Source organism: Selaginella moellendorffii, unplaced genomic scaffold, assembly GCF_000143415.4.
Source record: "Selaginella moellendorffii unplaced genomic scaffold, v1.0 SELMOscaffold_48, whole genome shotgun sequence".
In the NCBI taxonomy this organism is placed as follows: Eukaryota; Viridiplantae; Streptophyta; class Lycopodiopsida; order Selaginellales; family Selaginellaceae; genus Selaginella; species Selaginella moellendorffii.
In genome coordinates, this window is record NW_003314309.1 from 911,868 (window position 1) to 932,112 (window position 20,245).

General features: G+C 50.0%; 5 protein-coding genes across 13 annotated transcripts; 3 read left to right on the forward strand and 2 right to left on the reverse strand.

The window, feature by feature from the left end:
- Window positions 1–38: 38 nt before the first annotated feature.
- On the forward strand, window positions 39–8,704 carry LOC9647405. 7 transcript variants are annotated; one of them, XM_024686242.1, is made up of 8 exons: window positions 39–409; window positions 469–2,569; window positions 2,632–2,870; window positions 2,923–4,739; window positions 4,801–5,893; window positions 5,967–6,097; window positions 6,149–8,193; window positions 8,239–8,704. In XM_024686242.1, the coding sequence occupies exons 2-8, from the start codon at window positions 583–585 to the stop codon at window positions 8,478–8,480; spliced, it is 7,554 nt and encodes a 2,517-aa protein (XP_024542010.1). In that variant the 5' UTR covers window positions 39–409; window positions 469–582; the 3' UTR covers window positions 8,481–8,704. The 7 variants fall into 7 exon arrangements, with proteins under 7 accessions (XP_024542010.1, XP_024542011.1, XP_024542013.1 ...); XM_024686243.1 differs by having other exon boundaries at window positions 469–691; window positions 782–2,569; window positions 6,149–8,704; XM_024686245.1 differs by having other exon boundaries at window positions 8,252–8,365.
- Window positions 8,705–9,377: 673 nt separating this feature from the next.
- LOC9647406 lies at window positions 9,378–10,738 on the reverse strand. Of its 2 annotated transcripts, XM_024686257.1 has the most exons (10): window positions 10,668–10,738; window positions 10,474–10,608; window positions 10,277–10,309; window positions 10,173–10,220; window positions 10,091–10,111; window positions 9,959–10,033; window positions 9,864–9,890; window positions 9,779–9,807; window positions 9,571–9,693; window positions 9,378–9,511 (listed from the first exon to the last, which is right to left on the reverse strand). In XM_024686257.1, the coding sequence occupies exons 1-9, from the start codon at window positions 10,728–10,730 to the stop codon at window positions 9,582–9,584; spliced, it is 543 nt and encodes a 180-aa protein (XP_024542025.1). In that variant the 5' UTR covers window positions 10,731–10,738; the 3' UTR covers window positions 9,378–9,511; window positions 9,571–9,581. The 2 variants fall into 2 exon arrangements, with proteins under 2 accessions (XP_024542025.1, XP_024542024.1); XM_024686256.1 differs by having other exon boundaries at window positions 10,474–10,738.
- A 673-nt stretch (window positions 10,739–11,411) lies between these two features.
- Window positions 11,412–12,455, forward strand: LOC9647591 (pentatricopeptide repeat-containing protein At4g02750). The gene has a single exon (XM_002981277.2). It carries the CDS (start codon window positions 11,412–11,414, stop codon window positions 12,453–12,455), a length of 1,044 nt encoding a protein of 347 aa, XP_002981323.2.
- Window positions 12,456–12,489: 34 nt separating this feature from the next.
- On the forward strand, window positions 12,490–19,404 carry LOC9647407 (sister chromatid cohesion protein SCC2). Of its 2 annotated transcripts, XM_024686247.1 has the most exons (28): window positions 12,490–12,942; window positions 13,001–13,107; window positions 13,176–13,258; window positions 13,310–13,430; window positions 13,486–13,742; window positions 13,791–13,898; window positions 13,948–14,059; window positions 14,110–14,191; window positions 14,247–14,433; window positions 14,484–14,888; window positions 14,934–15,418; window positions 15,473–15,683; window positions 15,737–15,787; window positions 15,838–15,996; window positions 16,042–16,209; window positions 16,255–16,554; window positions 16,601–16,750; window positions 16,810–16,979; window positions 17,039–17,159; window positions 17,211–17,372; window positions 17,420–17,524; window positions 17,576–17,800; window positions 17,851–17,984; window positions 18,040–18,291; window positions 18,345–18,576; window positions 18,624–18,716; window positions 18,766–18,894; window positions 18,942–19,404. In XM_024686247.1, the coding sequence occupies exons 1-28, from the start codon at window positions 12,710–12,712 to the stop codon at window positions 19,194–19,196; spliced, it is 5,097 nt and encodes a 1,698-aa protein (XP_024542015.1). In that variant the 5' UTR covers window positions 12,490–12,709; the 3' UTR covers window positions 19,197–19,404. The 2 variants fall into 2 exon arrangements, with proteins under 2 accessions (XP_024542015.1, XP_024542016.1); XM_024686248.1 differs by lacking the exons at window positions 12,490–12,942; window positions 13,001–13,107; window positions 13,176–13,258; window positions 13,310–13,430 and having other exon boundaries at window positions 13,700–13,742; window positions 13,795–13,898.
- LOC112350304 (ethylene-responsive transcription factor ERF039-like) lies at window positions 19,396–20,169 on the reverse strand. Its single transcript, XM_024686254.1, has one exon. The coding sequence runs from the start codon at window positions 20,142–20,144 to the stop codon at window positions 19,473–19,475; it is 672 nt and encodes a 223-aa protein (XP_024542022.1). The 5' UTR covers window positions 20,145–20,169; the 3' UTR covers window positions 19,396–19,472.
- Between the last annotated feature and the right edge of the window lie 76 nt (window positions 20,170–20,245).

Sequence of the window (20,245 nt, forward strand, 5' to 3'; positions counted from 1 at the left end):
GCCTTGTATATGGCGGCGTGCTTGAATTAGGGCTTGTGCCAGTCAGGACGGTCCGTCGTCGCCCGTCGCCAACGTCATCTCCTCCACTCTTTGTTCTACTTACCTAGGTCTCGTTATCGCCAGAAATTTCTCCTTCCAGCAAGCGCCCAGCGCCAAGTAATCGCGCCACAGCGCGCCCGGCGCTCGCGAGCTTCATCCTTCTCTTCTCCTCGACGTAGAGTCGGCGGCCTCGGACTGTTCCAGCATCGGCATTTCCTCTCCTCGCGTAGAATCCGGCATTTCTTCACAGCAGGGCCCTGGAACGGCAGGGAATTCGCTTGGCCGTGGCGACATTGCCGCAGGGTTTAAGGGCCGAGCAGGAAAATCGCGAAATCGTCCGCCATTGGGGTTTCTGCGAGCTCAAGAACAGGTATTTCGATCGATATTTAGGTCTGCGGTGTCGCTAAAAGTGGTCGCTTGTTCATCCAGGCCGGAGAGATATTTCTCCCCCTCCTCCCTCGGATTGATTGCATGGTTCCTCTCAGGTACTAGAGCGAGCGCGCTAGCTTTTTTTGCCTGGCATGACTGGAGAGAATAGCTGCTATGCCGAGAGCTAGTGCCGCATTGAAGCCAGTGCTGCCGCCGAGTCGACGAAGCCCATCGGATTCTCACCACTGCTGCCACACCAGTTGCTGCTCCTCCTCCTCTGCCGGTACTCTCCATGGAACCCTTGCTCTCTCTTCGTTATGCATTCCTTGCTCATCCTCCGGTAGCTCATTCTCGTCCCACTCTCGCTGTGCAGGTCTCCCTGTGTCGTCCCTGCCAGCATGCTCTGAGCCCATGACGCCCTCGTCCTCCTCGTCTTCTCCTTCCACCACCATCTCGGCCATTGTTTCCAAGTCTTCTTCTAGCTCCTCTTCTTCCTCGGCTTCTCTCACTACTACCACCACTGCTGCTGCTGCGTGTTCTTCTTCCAGCCCTAATTCCTCGGTCTCTTGCTCGCAGCAGGCTCTCCAAGACACCTTGTATGAGTACGTGAGAGGCTTGCAGGATGCCATTAAGGTTCCTGACCCTGAGCTTGCGGAGCGCCTACTTGTGGAGATTGGGAGTGCGTTGAGTCTGCCATCTGCCGTCTCTCTGATCATCTCGGCCAACGGGGCTTGCCTCATAGCATCGTGTGTCAAGCACTTCCGCGGGGCTGGGACGGGCAAGGCAGGCAAGGTGGCATCATCGAAAGTTTCCAAGTCCGGTGGTGGTGGTGGTGCTGGCAGATCATCGTCATCCAAGAGCGACGAGCATGATCCTGGGGGACAGGTCGTTGCTCCCGCTTTCACCGAGGCTGCCCGAGCGGAGTTTCTGGACGTGCTCGAGTCAACAGTGACGGCTGCTGCTGCTGCCGCTGTTGCTGCTATGGACGAGGTTGTTCTTCCCTCCGAGTCGCGGAGGAAAAGGCAGAGGACTGTTGTAGAAGAAGAGGACGTGGTGCCGTGCTACCAGAACAGGGAATGCAGGTCTTCGTTCCTGGAGAAGTCCAGAAAGCCTTTGAAGCTCAAGGGACGCAGCTTGAAGGTTGGTAGCTCTCGGAAAGTAGTGGGGTTTAGTGAACACGCAGAGAACTTTAGGCCACAGGACGAGGGGAAAGTCCCGGAAACAGGGGTTACCTTGGAGAACGGGAAAGTTAGGGAGGATAGTAACGACGTAGCGGTGGAGCTAGATGAGAACAAGGACAAGTTTTTAGATAGTAGCAAGGCGGATCTGGACGACTCGGAAGATAGTACTAGCACTGTGAGCGAAGAGGAGGGTGATGGCGTATATTTACTCGCCAAATCGTCGGGCATGTCGAACGTAGTGGCGACTGCATGCAGTGCATTGGACAAGCTGCTGACTGCCGCATTGCAATCGAAAACTGGTGTCAAGGTGAAGGCGGGAAACTCGAGCTTGGGGATAGGAAATGGCAAGCGGGGCAAGGCACTCTCTGCTGAGATGTACGTAGCTCTCACAGAGGCATTCGTGGATATGGTTCATGTTCTCAAGGACAATGTGGACCTGCTGAGCTGGTGCCTGAACTGTTTGGGCAGCATACTTCCACCCGGTAGTTTGGATCGAACGTCATTCGAAAGTAGCACGTACAGCAGTGTTGCTCCGGTAAAAGAGACTGTCAGCAATGACGATGATGTCTCGAAGGCTGACAACGCTGACAATCAATCGCTCTCCGTCCAAGCTCATCCTGCTCCGGCTGATCACTCACTTTTGGACCAAAAGCTCTTCCCCTCCAAAGCACTTTTGAAGCTGGCTACCAAGTATCGTGAGCACTCGACATCATCTGATTTTACCTTGAAAATAGGATCGAAGTCGACCTCGGGAAGCTATGTGGCAGCAGCGCGTACGCTTTCCTCGGGCAAGAGTTACAAAGGGATGCTGCAATCAACATTCTGCGGTGGCATTTCATCGGAGAGCACAAGCAGCTCTATTTCTGCGCTAGCTGCGGTGGCGTATGCGGCGACCGTTCCCATGCTAGCAGAGAAAGCTGTCAAAGCGATTTTGAACGCAATGCAGTCATGCAGCATCGAATCTCATTCGACCATGGCCGGTACGTATATTTCTTTCGGTGTTTTCTTCTTGTGTCTCTGTCATTGATATTTGTGTTATTAGCAGCATTAAGGGCTCTTTCGGCACATCTATCTTCTACGAATTCTAAGACGGCGTGTGATGATGCGTTCACTTTTATTATAGCGGCTATGCGAGAGTTCGCTAATGATGCGGATATGCAGGCAGAAAGTTGTCTGGCTCTTGGTTCACTAATCAGAGCAGTTTCTTCCACTACCGGTCATGCCGCATGGGCTGCGATAACTATTGCAATGGATAATCATCCTAGCAACCTTGCAGTACAGGTACACTGTGGTTTCAAGATTTCGAGCTATGCCTGACACTTTTTTTACACAGAGGGCAGGGTGTGGTGCATTGCAAGTTCTTTGCACTAGGACTGGTCTTGGAGTCCCGGAATGGAGAACTGGAAAGAGACCTCTTAGAGCTTCAAGGGATATAGACAGGGAGGCAGGTGCTCGAGCTCTTATTTCTTCAATGGCATCTTTCCCGAATGATGTCAGAATTCAGTGGCACGGCTGCAGTACCCTGTGGACTTTAGTCCATTCTGCTGGAGTCAAAAGCGTCGCGAATATGGTGAACCTGGGTGCAGTTACCGCTGTTGTCGGGGCAATGTCCGTGTGCAGAATGAACGAGATGATGCAGCAGGAAGGTTGCAACGTCATCGGAACTATGGTCAGAACACTTGCGGAGAACGGGCATGAGATCGGCCTTTTTCTCTCGTCAACTGCAAAGTCTGAGGGACAGGAGCCTGATTCTGAGGAGAGCTTAGAGAAATCTACTGACTGGTGGGCAGCTTTGGGAGCAGTTGTTAGTGCGATGAAGATGTTCAGCAAGTCTAAATCTCTACAAAGCAACGGAACGTTCGCTCTTGGCTGTATTCTCAAAGGTTCGGGCGAGACTGCAACTTTCGGCTCCACATGTACTGATGTACCTGTCAAGCCAGCGATTGGAGTTGATGCTGCAGATGCAGGAAAAACCGACAGCTCGAAGTCACAGAAGCAGGATGCTACACTTTCTCCGGACTTTCCAGGGAAGGATATCGTCGACAATGTGGAAAGAATCAGCGCAGCTGTTGAAGCAACCATGGCGGCTATGCGGGAGTTTTCGAAAGTTGAGACCGTCCAAGTTTGGGGGTGTGCAGTGCTGCAGCAAGCATTTCTCCCATACGTCCACTATGCGAAGTGTCTTGGCCCCGTATGCGCATCGGCTTCCAGTTTGCAGCCTCAACTTTTTTCTCAGCATTTGCTGGCACATGATTCTTTGAGGACGGAGTCACTTCCTTCTGCAGCAGATTCAAATGTGAAGAGCGCCGAGGCTGGGGCACCTTCTCCTTCAGATTGGTTGGCGAAGTTTATCCTTTCTCAGGCGGCTTCGGTGATGTATATGATATCACGAACGATGGCCTTCTCATACAACAACAGCTCGACAGGATCTCAGGCTAATCAAGCGAAGGCCACGTCCCTTCATCCAGCTCGTGGGAAGCCCACACTTTACTCGAGAACTCAGACGGCGACATCCAGTATTTTTTTCTCGTCCGTGCGGCAAAGCTGGTGTGCTGCATTAGGGGCTATTGGAGACGTTTTTGGATACCTTACTCGGGATTCGGAGATCGCGATTGGCAAGGGTGGTTTCACAAACAGTGATTGCGTGGACTTCTTCAGAAGCAACAAGAGTTTCCTAGACCGCTCAAACGGGGAGCAGTTTCTGAATATTGATATGAAGAGCTCTGGTGATGATGAGTCCGAGGATGGTGCGCAATCCGAGAAGAGCTCTTTGGACACAGCAAAGCCGGACGAAGAAAGTGAAAGGAAAGGGAGCCACCACATCTGCTCAAGCAGTCACAAGTGTTGCGGGAGCTCCTCTTGGATTGATTGGAGTGGCTTTGGTGCCTCACAGCAGCAAGCCGTCAAGGACATCAAGGCCTGGCAAGAAGCAACGGAGTCAATGGCCAAAATTGCCGAAGATGTTGGATTTCCTCTGGCGGTGAAGCATGCTATACTATCCATTCGGACGATATTCTACAAGCTAGAGGACGCGGAGACGGTGATCTGGGCATGCCATGCGTTGGTAAGCTTGTACCTCACCTGGGAAAATTTGCATCTCTTTAAACCTGGGACAGAAGTTGATCGGGAAGAGTACAAGGCGAAAATATGGTGAGTTTATACATGACGTTTTTCTTGTCACCTTTATGGATTTTCTAACTTCTGCCTGCAGGGGTGAGGGCGAAGCAGGTGTCAAGCAGCTTGTTGATCTTGTGGTTCACTGGACAAGTCAAAATCGGCTCGACGTTACCAGCCTTGCACTTCATGCTCTCTATGGTGCCTGTGTGTCGGCGGCAACAGTCAAGGAGATCGAGACGGTATTTGATCTGGGATGTCCTGGAGCTGAAGCGGTTCTAGGTGCTATGCAAAAGGCGCTATTGAGTGGCAGTGCTCAACACAGAAGGAAAGTTGTACAGCAAGCCTGCTGTGTGCTTGCGACGGTCTGTGGCTGCAGCGTACGTGCTCAGGTGGCGGTGTCTGCTCATGGTGGTGCGGATTTAATATTGACTGTCCTGGATCGCTACAACGAAGACAGTCAGATTCAGGTCAATGGACTCCACGCTCTCGGTATCGACTCACATGGACAGCCAGATTTTGATGCCATCTGGAACTCTGCAATCTCCAAGACAGTTCCTGCTGGAAAATCCAACCGTCGACGGCGCAACAATCAGGCTTCGGCTTCCATTGTTGGCCTCACTCATATTTTCCGGGAGGGGGTCAACTGTCCATCTTTTCGGGATACTCCTGCAGACGACAGCTCTTCTCTCAGAGGAAAATGGAATCCTTTCTTCGAGAGGCTGGTTCTCGATGCACCTCAAGTTGGCCTTTTCCAAACGGCGGTAATAGCTGCTCCCGGTTGCGGTGGTCCTGCATTTGCTCTGGAGCTGTTCCGGAGGGTGTTTGAAGCTCCGTCACCCGAGGTGGCAGCACACGTCTGTTTTGTCATTGGCTACATGGCAGAGCATAATTCCGTATGGCGTGCAAGTTTTCTCGAGGATGGAGCATTGCAAGGACTATTGGAGTGTATCTCGTCCGTACACTACTGGAAGAGGAACGTTTTCACTGCATTCGGGTTGTTACAAGAGGGTGCTGAAGTGGAGATTCAAGCCGAAGCCGAGTTTCCAGATGCGGATAGGGACGCTCTAGCTGTCGCAACGTCAACTGTTGTGGAGTTGCGGATATTGTGTGCTGCATTTTGGGCTGTTGCTGGTCTTATGAAGGATCGGTTGAACACAGTCGATCCTTTGACAGGTCGCTTTGTCCAGGTATTTCGGTTTTACTTTTTTTCTTTCTCTTTCATTTCTCGATTTTCTTAGCATCTAAATGTTCTCCTTGCAGGCATTGGCTGCTGCTTTACATCGGCATGGCGGACTTCTTTCCATTCCTTCGTACGGGCTACGATTGAAAAAGCCACATATGGAAGTCTGTGCGTCCGCAAGGCTTGCATTAGCAAGACTCGGTGTTTTCAGGTACTGCATACACGTTGGGACCGTCTTATCTTGACTTTTATTTTCATACAGGATCGCTACTGCTTCTCAAGTTGTCTTCCTTGTACACGAGGCTGCCGAAGCCGGTGATGTCACGTGCCTCAAGGCTCTTGTGGAGAGGGGTGTGGACGTATTCGTGACTGATGGTGATGGGAAGAACGGGGAATGGCATTCGGAGCTGTTTGGGCAGAACCTGGCAGCTCAGTTTTTCAAGGAACAGGTGCAATTGCAGGGAAGGAAAAAAGCCCGGGAAAAGGCTAAGGCTAAGAGCAAACAGAACAGCAAAAAGAAGGCGACTAATGAGGCTGCACTTTCTAGGAAGGAAGAGCAGGATCCTAGTTCAGAGCTCACAGGAGATGTTTCAGCTTCTGTGTCGACTGAAATCTCCTCACAGGAGGTTGAGGTAGAGCCAGCGGTAGAAGTAGAGACAGTAGAGGTAGCCCATGCGGAGTCCGTGGCAACTAATTTGCTAGCAGGTGAAACCACAACCACAGTTATACCAGCTGTTTCAGAAGCTACTGCCGATTGTCTCGATAGTTTTGAAGGGGAAGAGAAGGCGAAGATATCTCAGAAAGCATCTAAAAGCAGTAAGAAGAAGTCTCAGAAGGGTCAAAAGGTGGCTAAAGCAGCAGCAGAACCTGTGTCATCATGCGAGAAGCAAGAAGCTATAGAGCTCTTGAATGCGACTTTACGTGAAGCTATGGCCTCGGGTGAGGTGGAAAAGATGGAGGCGGCCATAAGCGCTTGTGAGGACGGTGCTCAAGAATTGGTGGACGAGCGGTTACTTAAGCAGGTGAAGGGTGCTCTAGCAAAGCGGCTCAAGCGGAGGGAAAAAGCTAGCGTTCTAGAGGATGATCTCACTTCTGCTATAGAGGATGGAAGCTACGATCGGCTGAAAGCTGCCGTCCTTGCGGTCGAGCAGTCGTCAAGATTTGCCGCTGCTCTTCAGGAAAAGCTTGCAGCTGCGAAGAGGCTTCTTCTGGAGATGGAAAGCCAGACCGCGAGTGAGCCACAGCAAAAGGAAGAGGAGTCTCTGCCGGTTTCAGATGTTTCCACGGTGGTGCCAACTTCCAGTCCTCCGAAGGCGAAGAAAGACAAGCCCTTGAAGCCAAAGAAACCAAAAAGCAGCGGCCGAAAGAACACGGCGGCCGTCACCAACGCGAACAGCTATCATCCATTGCCAGCTAACGGCGTCCCAGCTCCCCCGGACCCTTCCCATCGACCGCCTCCGACTCTCCAGCCAGCTCACGATCTCCCTCCACTGCTTCCGACTCCACGTCCAACAGGTTTACGTCCTCCGGCTCCTCCCTGCTCCGTTATCATGCCTCCAAAGTCATCTGGACAGCAGCAGCAACAACAGCAATACCAGCAACAGCACCAGCACCACCTCCAGGCCTCGACGTCGTGCGAGCACAATCCCATCACTCCACAGCTCTTCCCATCGAGCAGGAGCCCACTCAACGGCGAGGTGAGCGACTACAACGAGGCGTCGCAGTTCTCTGTGCTTCTCTCCTCGTCGTGGTCGTCGCCGAGATCGTGCTCCTCGCTCGAGGACGACGCCTACAACAAGTCATCGTCTCGGTGGGGGAGGTCCCCGGGACCAGAGAACATCACCACCAACAGCAGCAGCCACAGCAGCTATGGATTGGAGTCGCCAGTCTGGTCGGACCAGCCGTGCCTTGACTCACAGGGATACATCTCCGCGCTACTGGCCACGCTCTTCCCGGTGGAGAGGCTGCCGTCGACGTCGACGACGCTCTTTAGTGCCTCCCTGGGCGAGTTCCCAGCACCAGCCGCGGGGGAATGCGGCGGCGGTGGTGGCGGAGGAGCAAAACTATCGTCAGGTCTGTCTTCCAGTGGGCCTGATGATTCTGATATCCTCTCGTTCCTGGACAGCACTCTGAGCAACCTGAGCATTAGCAACGATGGTGGCGACGATTATATCAGTGGTGGTGGTGGTGGTGGTGGCGGCGGCGGAGGTGGCGGTGGTGGTGGCTCCGCGGTCAACAGCAACGCCGGGTTTGAGAGCTTTGGAAGCGGTGGCGGCAGGAAGGGCTACTACTCGTTGTACGCCGGCGGTAATGGTGCTCTTCCTGACTTGACGTCGAGCTTGTTCTCTGAAGAGGATCCTTGCAGGATGAAGGTTGTGGTAAGCTCGCAGCAGTCGCGGGTGGAGGCGGCGGCGCTGCTGGAGGCGTCGCTCGAGGACTGCTGCTGCATCTGCTTCGACGTGCCCAAGGACGCGGCGCTCGTCCCCTGCGGCCACCGGATGTGCAAGAGCTGCGGCGAGCAGATCCGGCGCCAGCGTGCCAAGTGCCCGATTTGCAACAGGTACATTGACGCCGTCTTGGCTCTCTATGGCTGATCCAGAGATGGTGTGGATGGACACTATCAATTCATTCGCGATTGATATGGCGCTCAGTGGTTCTCGGGAATGGAAGAGAGATTTCACAGGGAAGAACAAGAAGGAAAAAAAGTTTTGACAGAGGAGCTGAGAAGAGAGCGAGTAAGGAAGGATTGTTTGCTATGTGAGCTTGTCAAGTTTATAACAAATAATTCTTGCGAGAATGAAATCTCTCTTATTCGTTACATCCTTCTTGACAGACTTCTATATAGTACGAAAGGCTATGGGTTTGGGAGCTATGCTTTACAAACGAGGCATGAAATGGAGAAATGGTCTCTACTTAAATCTAAAGTTCTTGGTGTATAGTGTTCTTATAGATTGTCTTTGTACACTTCATGCACTCTTGATACAAGTTCTCTTGTCCCAAGAGCTGTCAAGTTGAGTACTCAGTAGTATCTCAGTTCAATCAACTGAGTAGTTATGTCCCATTGTCATGTAAAAAGTGTCTAAAACACACTGAAAGAGCTCAAGACTGTCACTATGTTTATTTCGTTCAATGCACAGCACAATTCTCCTCCCACTCAGATGAAGAACAGACTCCTAGAGCAAAAACGATGGTGTTTGAAGAGAGTGCAAACCTTATGAGAATCATCACTTATATTCTGGTAACAGCTTTTCATTTTGGACTTGGTGGAAGCGAATTTCAATACACTTCATTTGATTGCAAACGACAGTCAAATAGTAATGTATTCAGCTGCTTGTAGTCTAGAAATTTGTGTAACGCAAAAAAATGACTTTGGAGACTGACTAGGAAACATATGTTGAAGGGTGGGTGAAAGAGTCGCTAATTTCTAATTTCCAGAGCAAGCATGCACGATTTAAATTATTTTCATTTCTAGTAAGATGGTTGCCAGCTTATACGAAGGAAATCCCAGAATTCCAATTACTTGGAACAAAAAGACAAGGATTTTGGTATCCATAGGAAAAAAAGAAAAAAAAAAGGAAAAAAAACGCTTTGGTCTCCTTTTGTTTCGATCAAGGAAGACTCGCTCCTGCGTTGGAATTAAGCTTGTAAGAGATCTTGCACGAGAAGAGGTGAAAAAGAACATACTTGCGTGACGTTTATCGGAGAGTTGGATGGTTCGCGAGTGACCACGGCTGCGATGCTACGGCGGACTTGCGGTAGAGCTGCCACCAAATGAGGACGAGCAGAGCCACAACCAGCAGTAAGTTCCTGTGAGAAACACAAGATCAAACGATTCATCACGTCGTCAGCTGATATGGTTTTAGAATCCAACAGCTTTCTTCTTTTCACGTACATTTCTACAGGCCCTGGATCTGCCTCCACCTTGAAAAAGAAACACAAAGTTTTCTTAGCGCCTTGAAAGCTCTTCAGATGCTTACTCGAGATGCGGCGTCGTCGACGTTCTCCTGGCACGCCCAACGTTTCAACTCGTAGACAAGAAAGAAAAGATAAAGGATAAACACCGTTTACTTACCACGGGTATGCTCTCGCCTTCGTTGTTCTCTTCCGTTGCGAGATCGAGCAAACTCGTGGTTGTACTGAAGGTGTCCTGCTCACGAATCTCGCGAATATGTGTTGGTGTTTGCAAAAATAACGAAAATCTTACTTCGTAGCCGTCGTCTTCGCTCTGTACGTTGTAGAATAATACCAGCTTGTGAGCATTCGCAGCAAAACTTACGTGAACTTACCGGCAGGATGATCTGGTCGTCGAATTCATCGATGCCCAGCGAGTCACTCTGCGAAAAGGATCAAACGATGTTCTCGATCTTACCCAGAGGGAAGAAGAAGTCACCTTTGACGGAACTTTGTGCTCCTTTTCTTCAACCTGAGGAAGCCCAAATTTCAATACACCAAGATACAAACAGAGAAACGATGAGAAGGAAGGCATTTTCATTCCACTCGCAAGAAGAAGAAAGAACTGTCACGCGAGAAAAGAAGAAAAAAATCTTCACGCAAACAAAGAGTGCCACAAAGAGGGGGATCGCTCACCGAGACGGCCTGGTGCTGCAAAATCTCGCTCACGACACGAATTGCTTGCGATTCCAGCTCGCCCGCGCTCATCGCTGGTCCCGTTCTTGCGGCTGCTGCGCAGCAGGGCTCGATGATGTCCCCGGCTTCCACGACCTGGACGGGGGAAAGAAAGAAAGAAAGAAAGATTGCCGCCGCGAGCGATCTAGGAATACCTCGCGTTCTTCCTCGATCTTGAAACCCTGGCAGCAGCACGGGAGGAAGCACCATTGCCGCATCGCACGAACGAAAAACCCTGGAGGACGAAGAGGGAAAAAAGCTTCGTTCTTTGGGCCATATGGTCACAAACAACCCATCATTTGGTCTTTTAAAGGTTTAGGGTTTAAACGATAAAACAGACCTTTAAAGCTAGGCGGAGATCCAAGAACCCTAATTTTTGACAAAATCTGGCGCGAAATGTGGCCGGGAGAAGATTCTTGGGCGCATCCAAGGACGAGATCGAGGAACGCTTCGCGGCGGCGCTTAAGAACGCGAGCGACGCGGCCGATCTGCGCGAGGGCCGGAGGATCCACGCCCTAATTGCCGGCAGCGAGCGCAGATCGATCAGCGCCAGCACCTATCTCGCCAATCTCGTCGTCCAGATGTATGGCAAATGCGGCAGCGCGGGCGACGCGAGGACGGTCTTCGATGCGATCCAGCGCCCCAATCTCGTCTCCTACAACATGATCCTCGCGGCCTACTCCAATGCCGGGTCTGGGCATTCGCAGCATTGCCAGGCGCTCTTCGATCGTATGCCGCGGTGGAATCTCGTGAGCTTGAGCTCGATGCTGCGATCTCTCTCCATGAACAGCGATCTCGACGCGATGAAGCAGCTGTTCGATGAATCGCCGGAGAACAATCTCGTGACCTGGGGCACGACGATCGCAGGATATGCCCAAACTGGGCATATTTCCAAGGCGATGGTGATCCTGGAGAGAATGCCTTGCTGGGACATAGTTTCCTGGACTACCGTGATCCAAGGCTACGCGCGCAAGGGCTTGATCGCCGAGGCCGAGAGGATCTATGCCAAGATCCCGGAAAGGAGCGCGTTTGTGACTAACACCATGATTCTAGCGCTTGCCCGGGCAGGGAATCTGGATCGTGCCAAAGCAATCTTCCACTCTACGCTGGGGAAGAACACCGTTTCTTGGAACTCAATCGCGCAGGGGCTCGTGGAGATCGGCGAGATCCACGAAGCAAAGCTAGTGTTCGATCGGATGCCGGGGTGGGACGCAATTTCCCGGACGATGATCGTCACTGCATTCGCCGCAGCGGGAGATCTCTCCCTCGCCAAGCGCGTCTTCGATCGATTCCACGAACCCAATGCCGTGGCCGCGACGACGATGATCCAGGGCTACTCCCAGCGAGGAGACCTCGAATCCGCGCAATCCATCTTCGATTCCATGCCACAGAAGTCGCCTTGCTCGTGGAATACGATGATCGCGGCATACGCCCGCAGTGGCGATCTTGCCAGCGCCAAGAATCTTCTCGATTCCATGCCCCAGCCCAGCAGCATCTCCTGGAGCTCGCTCATCGCAGCCAGCGATGGAGCCAGCGATAGATCCGCCTTGGAGATCTTCCGATCGATGGAGCAGCATGGAGAATCCCCCGACGCGATCTCCCTGACGAGCCTCCTCGGCGCTTGCGGCCGGATGGACTCCGCGCGGCACTACTTCCGATCTATGGCGCCGGACCACGGATTATCGCCCAGCCGCGAGCACTACTGCGCGATGATCGACATCCTGGGGCGCGCCGGGGAGCTGGAGCTCGCCGAGGGTTTGATCCACGCCATGCCCTTCCCTGCCGACGCCGCCGCGTGGGGATCGCTGCTCGCGGCGTGCCGGATCCATCGCGATGTGGAGCGGGGAGGAATCGCCGCGGCGCGCGCGATGGAGCTGGATCGAGACGACGGTGCCGTGATCGTCCTCTTGGACGATCTCTATTGCGAGGAACCAAAAAAATGATAGCAGTGGGAGGTATCGAACCCGTGCCATAGTTTTCCGTGAGTAATATTGCTGTGTGTGCTTTAGAAGGAAAGAAGCGGCAAGGGCTTCTTTTGCTCTTTCGGCGACGAGGGAATGGCGCGGGTGAGGATCGCCGCGCAATGCTGGAGATCATCCCAGCTGCGCCGGCGCTAGAACCCTAGCTCCGCGAGGAAAGAGGTCAAGGGTTTAGGTGCCATTGGAATCACAGCGGCCAGGATTCTCAATCTCTCTCCATGGAAGAAGGCGATAGGAAGACTTACGGCCTCGCCAATACCGCGCACACGGAGATTGCGCAGTCGCTGCCGCTGCCGAGCCTTCCAATCGGGTTTGGAGCGACGAGCCAGGGATTATCGCTGTTTGAGGAGAATGAGCATGCAGCGCGGCTCCAGGGTGCTAGAGATGCCGCGATCATGTCCAAGGCCGGGAAAATTGCGGAGCTTCTCGCCAATACCGACTCGAGCTACATGTAAGTCGAAAGAGTCGAGATTATAATCCCTTCTATCTCTTGTCGATCGTATTTCCAGCACCTTGAAAGACGAGACATCGATTCCGCCCGTTGTGGCAGAGCCTGGAAGCTTGGCGGCCGCTGTTCTTAAGTTTAATCCCCAAGCATTTAGTTGCCGTTCTTCAGGTATTTTCCTTTTCCATTTTTCTCTCTTCCTTTTTTGGAATGCTTTCACTGAGCTCCCGTCTCCACAGCTCCCTTGAAAGCTGAGGTGCCTAAAGCGAAGTCACAGCCATCATCTTTCGCAGCACGTACAGGACCTTTGCAAAACTCAGAGGTAACAGTACTGCTTGTTAGATAGTCACGTTATAAAACATCAGTGCTTCAGGATCACGAAGAGCAGTCTACCGTAAAAAAGCCCAGGCTAAAGCGTAAGCACCAGCATGATGCGGATCATCAAGGCAAAGAAAAGCGGGCGGCAGATTCTGGACGTCGTGAACCGAAACAAAGTGAGTACCTGTTTAGAGCAGCAGTGTATCAAGTGGTTTACGTGCAAAAATGCAGATGGTATCACCAGTGGAATATGTGAGCTTTTGAACGAGTTCCTTGAGAGGTCAGACACTCATGGTGATCCTGACGGTGAAGAGGAAGGAACGACCCTGTCCCTCCAAGAGATGAAATCAATCTCGGAGGAGATCACCTCACTTCATGCAAAGGCTGCTGTGTCTAAGATCCCTTCCGAGCGGCTTATCAAGCTTTTAAATTTTCTGGACCGGCACGTCAGGCATGCTCATTTGAAGGAAATAGACGAAGGAGATGACGTAAGTTTATCTTTGCACAATATTGCGTACTGAACGACGTTTATTCAGGTAGAGTCCGACAATTTTGAGATTGTCATGACCGCGTTAGAGGCGGTTCAAGTAACATTGATGATCATGTCCTCTCCTAAAATGCCCAAGCAGATTTACAAGGAAGAGGTGACTATCTTTAATCCTATTGGCTACTCTCACTTACGCATTTGGGCAGGTCATCGATAGAATCATAGAGTTCACGCGGTATCAGATTGTCCATAGTGTTTTTACGGCATATGATCCTCTTTACCGACAAGTTCATAAGAATGGTGGCGACGAAGATGAAGGTAACGCCTCGCTGTTTTCAGCAAGTTTTATTAAGATGGTTTACGCTTAGTGGACGAGGAAGAAGAAGATGAAGGAAAAAGGGGCAGGCGAAAGAGTCGATCAGGGAAGCCTAAGAAACTGACATCCTCTAGGTGACCATTTAACTTGCATTTTCTTGTTCAATTATCATCATCTTTTGCTTTGCAGGGTGTCTACTGCTGTCTCTATAGTTCTTCATAAGCTGTGTAGCATACTTGCGCTTTTGAAGGACCTATTATCAGTGGAGAAACTTCTTGATAGTACCATTCTTCAACTAATGAAGACTGTTCTCGGCACGTTTGGTGTTGACAATATACAACTATTGCAGTTAAAAGCGATTGGCGTTGCCAGCATGGTGAGTCTTAGTTTTTGATTCAGGGAAACTATCTAATGCTTGTCCCTCAGGTTTTCAACATCTACCCGCAGCATCAGACGGTAATGATCGACGAGCTTTTGTCCATGTTATGGAAGCTCCCTTCTTCGAAAAAGAACCTGAGGACATATCATCTACCAGAGGAAGAACATAAGCAGATACAGATGCTAGTAGCATTACTTCTTCAACTGGTGCAGTGCAGCGTTGCTCTTCCGGAATTGAGAACTGGACAGGAGAAGGCCTCTACCGATACTAGAAAATGCTTTGAACCTGCAGTTAGCATATGCAATTACTTCTGGAGGAATGTCTTTCAACGATGGGCTGTGCCAAAGGCTCAAGAAGGTTCGGATGTCAAAGTAGTGATGGAGAACCTAGTATTGGATCTGTTGGCGACTATAAATGTTCCGGAATTTCCAGCTGCAAGCCTTCTCCTGCAGGTATATGACCATGTTTGTGTCTTAATCTAATCTGGATATATGCAGGTGCTTTGTGTGCTGCTTTTAGGCCCCGCAGGGGTAAAATCCAAAGATGTTCCAGTCCGGGTTTCTGCCATTGATATCCTCGGTCAAATTGCTGCACACTTGAAAAGAGATACGGTGGCTTATAGCAAAGATAACCTTTGGATACTACAGGAAACTCAGGAAGGTCCTAGCGGCTTCGCAAAAGATGTCTGTACAAGCTGTGGTCACTCGAAAGCCAATAAGTTCATCCTGCGGTGTGACAGTTGCAAACGGTGGTTTCACGGAGATTGTGTCGGTGTTACTGGACAAGATCTTATTGGGAGAGGATGGTTTTGTCACTGCTGTCTCTGTAGAAACCAACTTGCTTCCTTCGACCCAGGATCGAGTGGAAAGTCCCATGATACTTACAAAGTTCCTGAAGATGGAGCAGTTATCGTTCAGCAGATTCTCTTGAATTTCTTACGGGAAACTGGTAGCGGAGACAACGTCTCTTTTTTCGCTCGGAGGTGGTTTTTCTTTTTTCTTTTGCTTTTATGACTGAAAGCTTTTGAAATTTGCAGATTTTATTTGTGCCTTTGGTACGGGTATGATCCGCAAGGGTTACAAAGTCTTGCTTTTTACCATTGGAGATGGGGATCGAAAGCTCCACATCAGGACTTCGGAATTACGTCTAATGCCATTTCTCGAGACATCATTGTTCGCATAACTAGAGCACTGGGACAACAGAGGCCGCTAGCACGAGGATTTGATAGAATTTTGGAGCGGCTTCTGGTATATATAATTTTAATTGTTCTAGCGATTGATTCTCACCTTCTCTTTCTCAGGCAAGCCTGCAGGAAAATGCATCTAATCCTCGAGCAAAAGCTTTGAAAGCGGTAAGAATCATTTTAGTTGTGACAATGAAATTCATACAATGATTATGCAGGTTAGTGCAATCGTTGAAGTCGATCCTGGAGTACTAGCTGATGAAAGAGTACAGAAAGCCGTTGAAGGCAGATTTATGGATTCGGCTATATCCGTGCGAGAAGCTGCGATGGAACTTGTTGGCCGCCACATTGTATCTCGTCCGGATGTAGCTATCAAGGTATACTGCCATGCTCGTGTTTTCATATTAACATGTTCTTTGCAGTACTTTGATCGGCTATCTGAGCGCATTATGGACACTGGTGTCAGTGTGAGGAAGCGGGTCATAAAAATTCTTCGTGATTTTTGCTTATTGGCGGGTGGATTTCCAAAAGCAACCGATGCATGCATCCGTGTTATTTCTCGAATCAATGATGATGAAGCCAGCATTCAGGTATGCATTTCCGATATATGCGAAATGCTAATATATGTTGCTTAGGATCTCGTGTGTAAGACATTTTATGAACTTTGGTTTGAAGAGCATCCTGGGCAGCAGACTCAGTTTGTTGCCGACGGAAGTATTGTCCCTTCTGAGATTGCTGAACGCGTACAACAAATCGTGGATGTCTTAAAAAGTCTTCCAAACCATCAGCCGATAGTGATGATTATCAAGAGAAGCCTAACCTTAGATTTCATTCCTCAAGGTTCAAAGACGGCTGCTCCAACCAATATTTCTCAGGCTGCCGTGCGTAATCGATGCGAACTCATGTGCAAGTACCTTATGGAGTGCATCCTGAAGGTAAGTAGTTGAAATATTATGGATAGCTCTCTAACAGAGTATGCAGGCCGAAGAGACGTCCGAGGATTCAGAGGTTCAGGCGTTGCCTTATGTGTCAGCTTTGCATGCATTCTGCATAGTTGATCCTACTCTTTGCGCACCTGCTTCTGATCCATCACGGTTTGCGGTAACCTTGCAGCCATATTTGAAAACACTGGTAATCTATATATTTACTAACATAGAAAACATGCGATTTAATCGTTTTATTGCAAACAGGCTGATAATCGCGATATAGCGCAGCTTTTGCAAAGCATTGTTTATGTAATTGATACGGTTCTCCCGCTACTCAGAAGACCGCCTCAAAATCTCGTGGAAGAACTAGAGCGAGATCTGCGACAGCTCATTGTTCGGTATTCATTCTTAACCGTCGTTCATGCATGTATAAAGTAAGTTATTTCGGCTGTGGCAGCTGTAACTGCGGTTTTAATCCCGTGTTTGTGTTCAGATGTTTGGCTTCCTTGACAAAAATCTCTTCCAAGAAAGGAGTCGTGTTTGATTTCCTAGTCCGGCAATTCTACAAAGTTCTCGAGTCGTGGCAAAACAGTGAAATGATTCAAGAGAAGCCAGTAAGCATGAAGTTGCATACCGTTCTTCCTGATAATGTTTTTATGCTCCAGAACATTCTTCGTTCTTTGTTTTGCCTCGGGTTATTTGTCCGGTACGGAGCAGAGCTTATCGATGGCATGAATGACCACGATGTTACTATGAATAGCGTTTTAAATTTGTACACACACTACCTTCAAAGTGAAGATTTTGAAGTCAAGGTTAAGGCACTACAAGTAAGTATTTTCTCGTTATGGTTTTTATCTAACATCGGGGATAATAGGCGGCAGGATTTGTGTTTCTAGCGAGGCCAGATTTTATGATGAACGAGAGCATTGGAAAGGTTTTGGGGGATTCATTGATTTCCAAAGCTGATACGCGATTGAAGGTTCGCACTTTTCATATATATGACTATTTAACCAGCTTAGCAAATGGTTAGATGCAAACTCTTCGGAACTTTTACGAGTATCTGCTCGACGTGGAAAAACAAATGGGATTGGCAAATGCGAAGGATGGCGAAAGCCGAGACGCTACAACAGCTGTTCCTATTGCGGCAGGGGCAGGCGATAGTAACATATGTGGGGGTATAATTCAGCTACATTGGGACCGTATCCTGGAAAGGTGTCTGGATAAAGATGAGCAGGTCAGGCAAGCTGCGATTAAGGTATGCCTTCTTAACTCTAGCGTTTGTGATCCTCATATTTCTGTGTTCAGGTTGTTGATGCAGTTTTGCGTCAGGGTTTAGTTCATCCCATGACGTGCGTACCTCAGCTTATAGCACTTGAAGTAGACCAACAAGAAGGCATATCTAAGCTTGCTCATCGTTTGCTAAGCAATCTAAACGACAAGTAAGCTACTTTGGATTTGTATTGTTTGAGGCTCGGAGTTCACGTTTCTTTACAGATATCCATCGTTCTTTGAAACTCGTCTTGGCGACGGATTGCAGTTGTCCTTCACCTTCATTCAGACTGGTGCAACACACGCTTCACGCGTGAAAAACAAAGTCGACCAAAACGAGGCTGCTTTTGCGCGCGCAGGAATTTCTCGTATATACAAGCTCATTCGGGGGTCGCGGAACTCAAGAAACAAGTTTTTGGCATCCGTAGTTCGCAAGTTCGACTGGATAACATCACAAGCATCCACATCTTTTTTGATGTAAGTGTCTTCACAAGTGTATTTAATCGTGGTCCTTAATCACGATGTTGCAGGTATTGCACCGAGATTCTTGTTTCATTGCCGTTCAATCTGCTGGAAGAACCTCTCTATTTGATATTCGCCATCAATCGCATTCTGCAAGTCCGAGCAGGTGACCTTGAGGCGAGCATCAAAGCGGAGTTCCAACAGGAACCACTTTGTGGTTTGATGAAGCAAACCGCACCAGATGCAACAGAAGAAGGCACTTCAATTCAGGTTCCCCAAGAGGTGTTGAAACACCTACAGGTAATGTACCCTGAGCGACCCTGGCGTTCTAATCTTTTCCTTTCCAGGTTCAGTCCGATGGGGCAGTGGCGTTATCTTTGCTTTTAAAGATGAAAAGGCACTTGAAAATCACGTTTTGTCTTGACGATGCTCGGTGTCAGGTCCGTCTTCTTTTGCATTCCTACTTTAACTGACTTTCGCCACGTTCAGGCCTTCCAACCCTCAGATCCTGTAAAGTCCGCGGAGGTAGTTTCAAGACAAGCCGCCAAAGACTTCGATTGTACTGACATCTTTGCTAAACAACCGGAGAATGTGGCTGAAGTTGTACAACGCTATCAGGTGATTCCACACTTTTTATGTAAGCTTGTTCTGACTTTTATTTTCAGCTATTCAAATCTTTGCTAAAAGCTGACACAATGGACTACTCTGCTTATGCACCGCCTGCTTCAACGAGAAAGAGGGGTCGTTCCTCTGCAGCGGCGGATGGTCTTTACCAAGGCAACGGGCATGCCGGGAGTAAGCTGCGGAGGAAAAGTGCGCCTCCTGCTCCTGCTAGTGACGACGATGGAGATCCCGACGCGGAGGAAGAACATGGAAGAACGCCCTCAAAGCGAAGGAAAGGCAAGAGCAGAAAACCATAGCTTTTCTCTCCTTTTCCTTTTTCCATCTCCACGATTTTGGCTGACTGTAACATACTTCTTTGCCTGAGAACCTCGCTCTCTAAAACTCCTCTCTTGTAAGTACCCCTCTTTTCCTCTTCCTACATTCTGACAGTTGTAAATCATTTCTTTTGTGGATACTCACCATTGAATCATTGCAATGCAACCGGCAATCAATCGAGACAAAAAAGTGCGTCTTTCCTTCTTTCTATACATGTTGTGGGCTAACAAAATTGCTGTAGTGTGTCGCAGATAATTCTACCATAGGCCTAGGTGTTCCAGAACTCCGTGGTCCGAGTCTTCCGTCATTTGGATAGGAGGCAGAGGAGGCAATGGAGGCAGCAGCATGGCCATGGCAGCAAAATCTTCGTCAAGCTGGAGAGACCAGGTTCGTCGTAGCGAGGAAGGGGACGACTCCGAAAAGAGTAGAGGTGTGACAGGGGCTTCTTCTTCTTGGGCTTGCTTGGAGGAAGAAGCTAGAGGAACGGGCTTGCCAGTCACAGAAGCAGGACAGGAAAAGGTCCTCGGGGCCGCTTTCTTTTTTGCGGCGGCGGCAGCAGCAGCTTGGATATCTTTAGAGGAAGTGAGCTTCTTACCAGGGGAGATCACCGGTGGCGAGTCTGGGAAATTGAGCATCGCAGAGGGGCCTCTCAAGCAGAAGACAGCGTAGTCGTAGGCCTTGGCGGCCATCTCCGGTGTGGCAAAGGAACCAAGCCATATCCTGGAGCGCTTGCGGGGCTCTCGTATCTCCGACACCCACTTCCCCCAGCTCCGGCGGCGAACTCCCTTGTAGCTGGGACTCGAGTCACACTCCTCCGGCGAAGTGGGAGGATACTCGTCGGAGCTCTCGACGACGCGGCGCTTGCTCCTCCTGCGATCCCAGATGGTGGTGTGCTGCTGCTCCTCCACCACTCCAATGCTCTCTCCCATGCAGCGATCGGCACTGGCAGCGGCAGCAGCGGCGGCGATCCTAGGCCGAGAATTGAGAACTTGAGGTATCCCAGAAGCCTTTGACTCTTTTCTCCGTTCTT

What these genes read in the sequence shown, in the direction of transcription:
- LOC9647406 (XM_024686256.1), bottom strand. Translation starts at nt 10,722, where the DNA reads ATGGTGCTTCCTCCCGTGCTGCTGCCAGGGTTTCAAGATCGAGGAAGA. An exon ending in AGCACAAAGTTCCGTCAAAG is followed by an intron (nt 10,221 to 10,276) that starts GTGACTTCTTCT and finishes TCCTTTTCGCAG; the next exon opens with AGTGACTCGCTGGGCATCGA. An exon ending in GATCCAGGGCCTGTAGAAAT is followed by an intron (nt 9,694 to 9,778) that starts GTACGTGAAAAG and finishes TGTTTCTCACAG; the next exon opens with GAACTTACTGCTGGTTGTGG.
- LOC112350304 (XM_024686254.1), bottom strand. Translation starts at nt 20,144, where the DNA reads ATGGGAGAGAGCATTGGAGTGGTGGAGGAGCAGCAGCACACCACCATC.
- LOC9647591 (XM_002981277.2), top strand. Translation starts at nt 11,412, where the DNA reads ATGGTGATCCTGGAGAGAATGCCTTGCTGGGACATAGTTTCCTGGACT.
- LOC9647407 (XM_024686247.1), top strand. Translation starts at nt 12,710, where the DNA reads ATGGAAGAAGGCGATAGGAAGACTTACGGCCTCGCCAATACCGCGCAC. An exon ending in TTATGGAGTGCATCCTGAAG is followed by an intron (nt 16,555 to 16,600) that starts GTAAGTAGTTGA and finishes CAGAGTATGCAG; the next exon opens with GCCGAAGAGACGTCCGAGGA. An exon ending in AAGCTGATACGCGATTGAAG is followed by an intron (nt 17,525 to 17,575) that starts GTTCGCACTTTT and finishes GCAAATGGTTAG; the next exon opens with ATGCAAACTCTTCGGAACTT.
- LOC9647405 (XM_024686240.1), top strand. Translation starts at nt 583, where the DNA reads ATGCCGAGAGCTAGTGCCGCATTGAAGCCAGTGCTGCCGCCGAGTCGA. An exon ending in CTAGCAACCTTGCAGTACAG is followed by an intron (nt 2,871 to 2,922) that starts GTACACTGTGGT and finishes TTTTTTACACAG; the next exon opens with AGGGCAGGGTGTGGTGCATT. An exon ending in TGACAGGTCGCTTTGTCCAG is followed by an intron (nt 5,894 to 5,966) that starts GTATTTCGGTTT and finishes TTCTCCTTGCAG; the next exon opens with GCATTGGCTGCTGCTTTACA.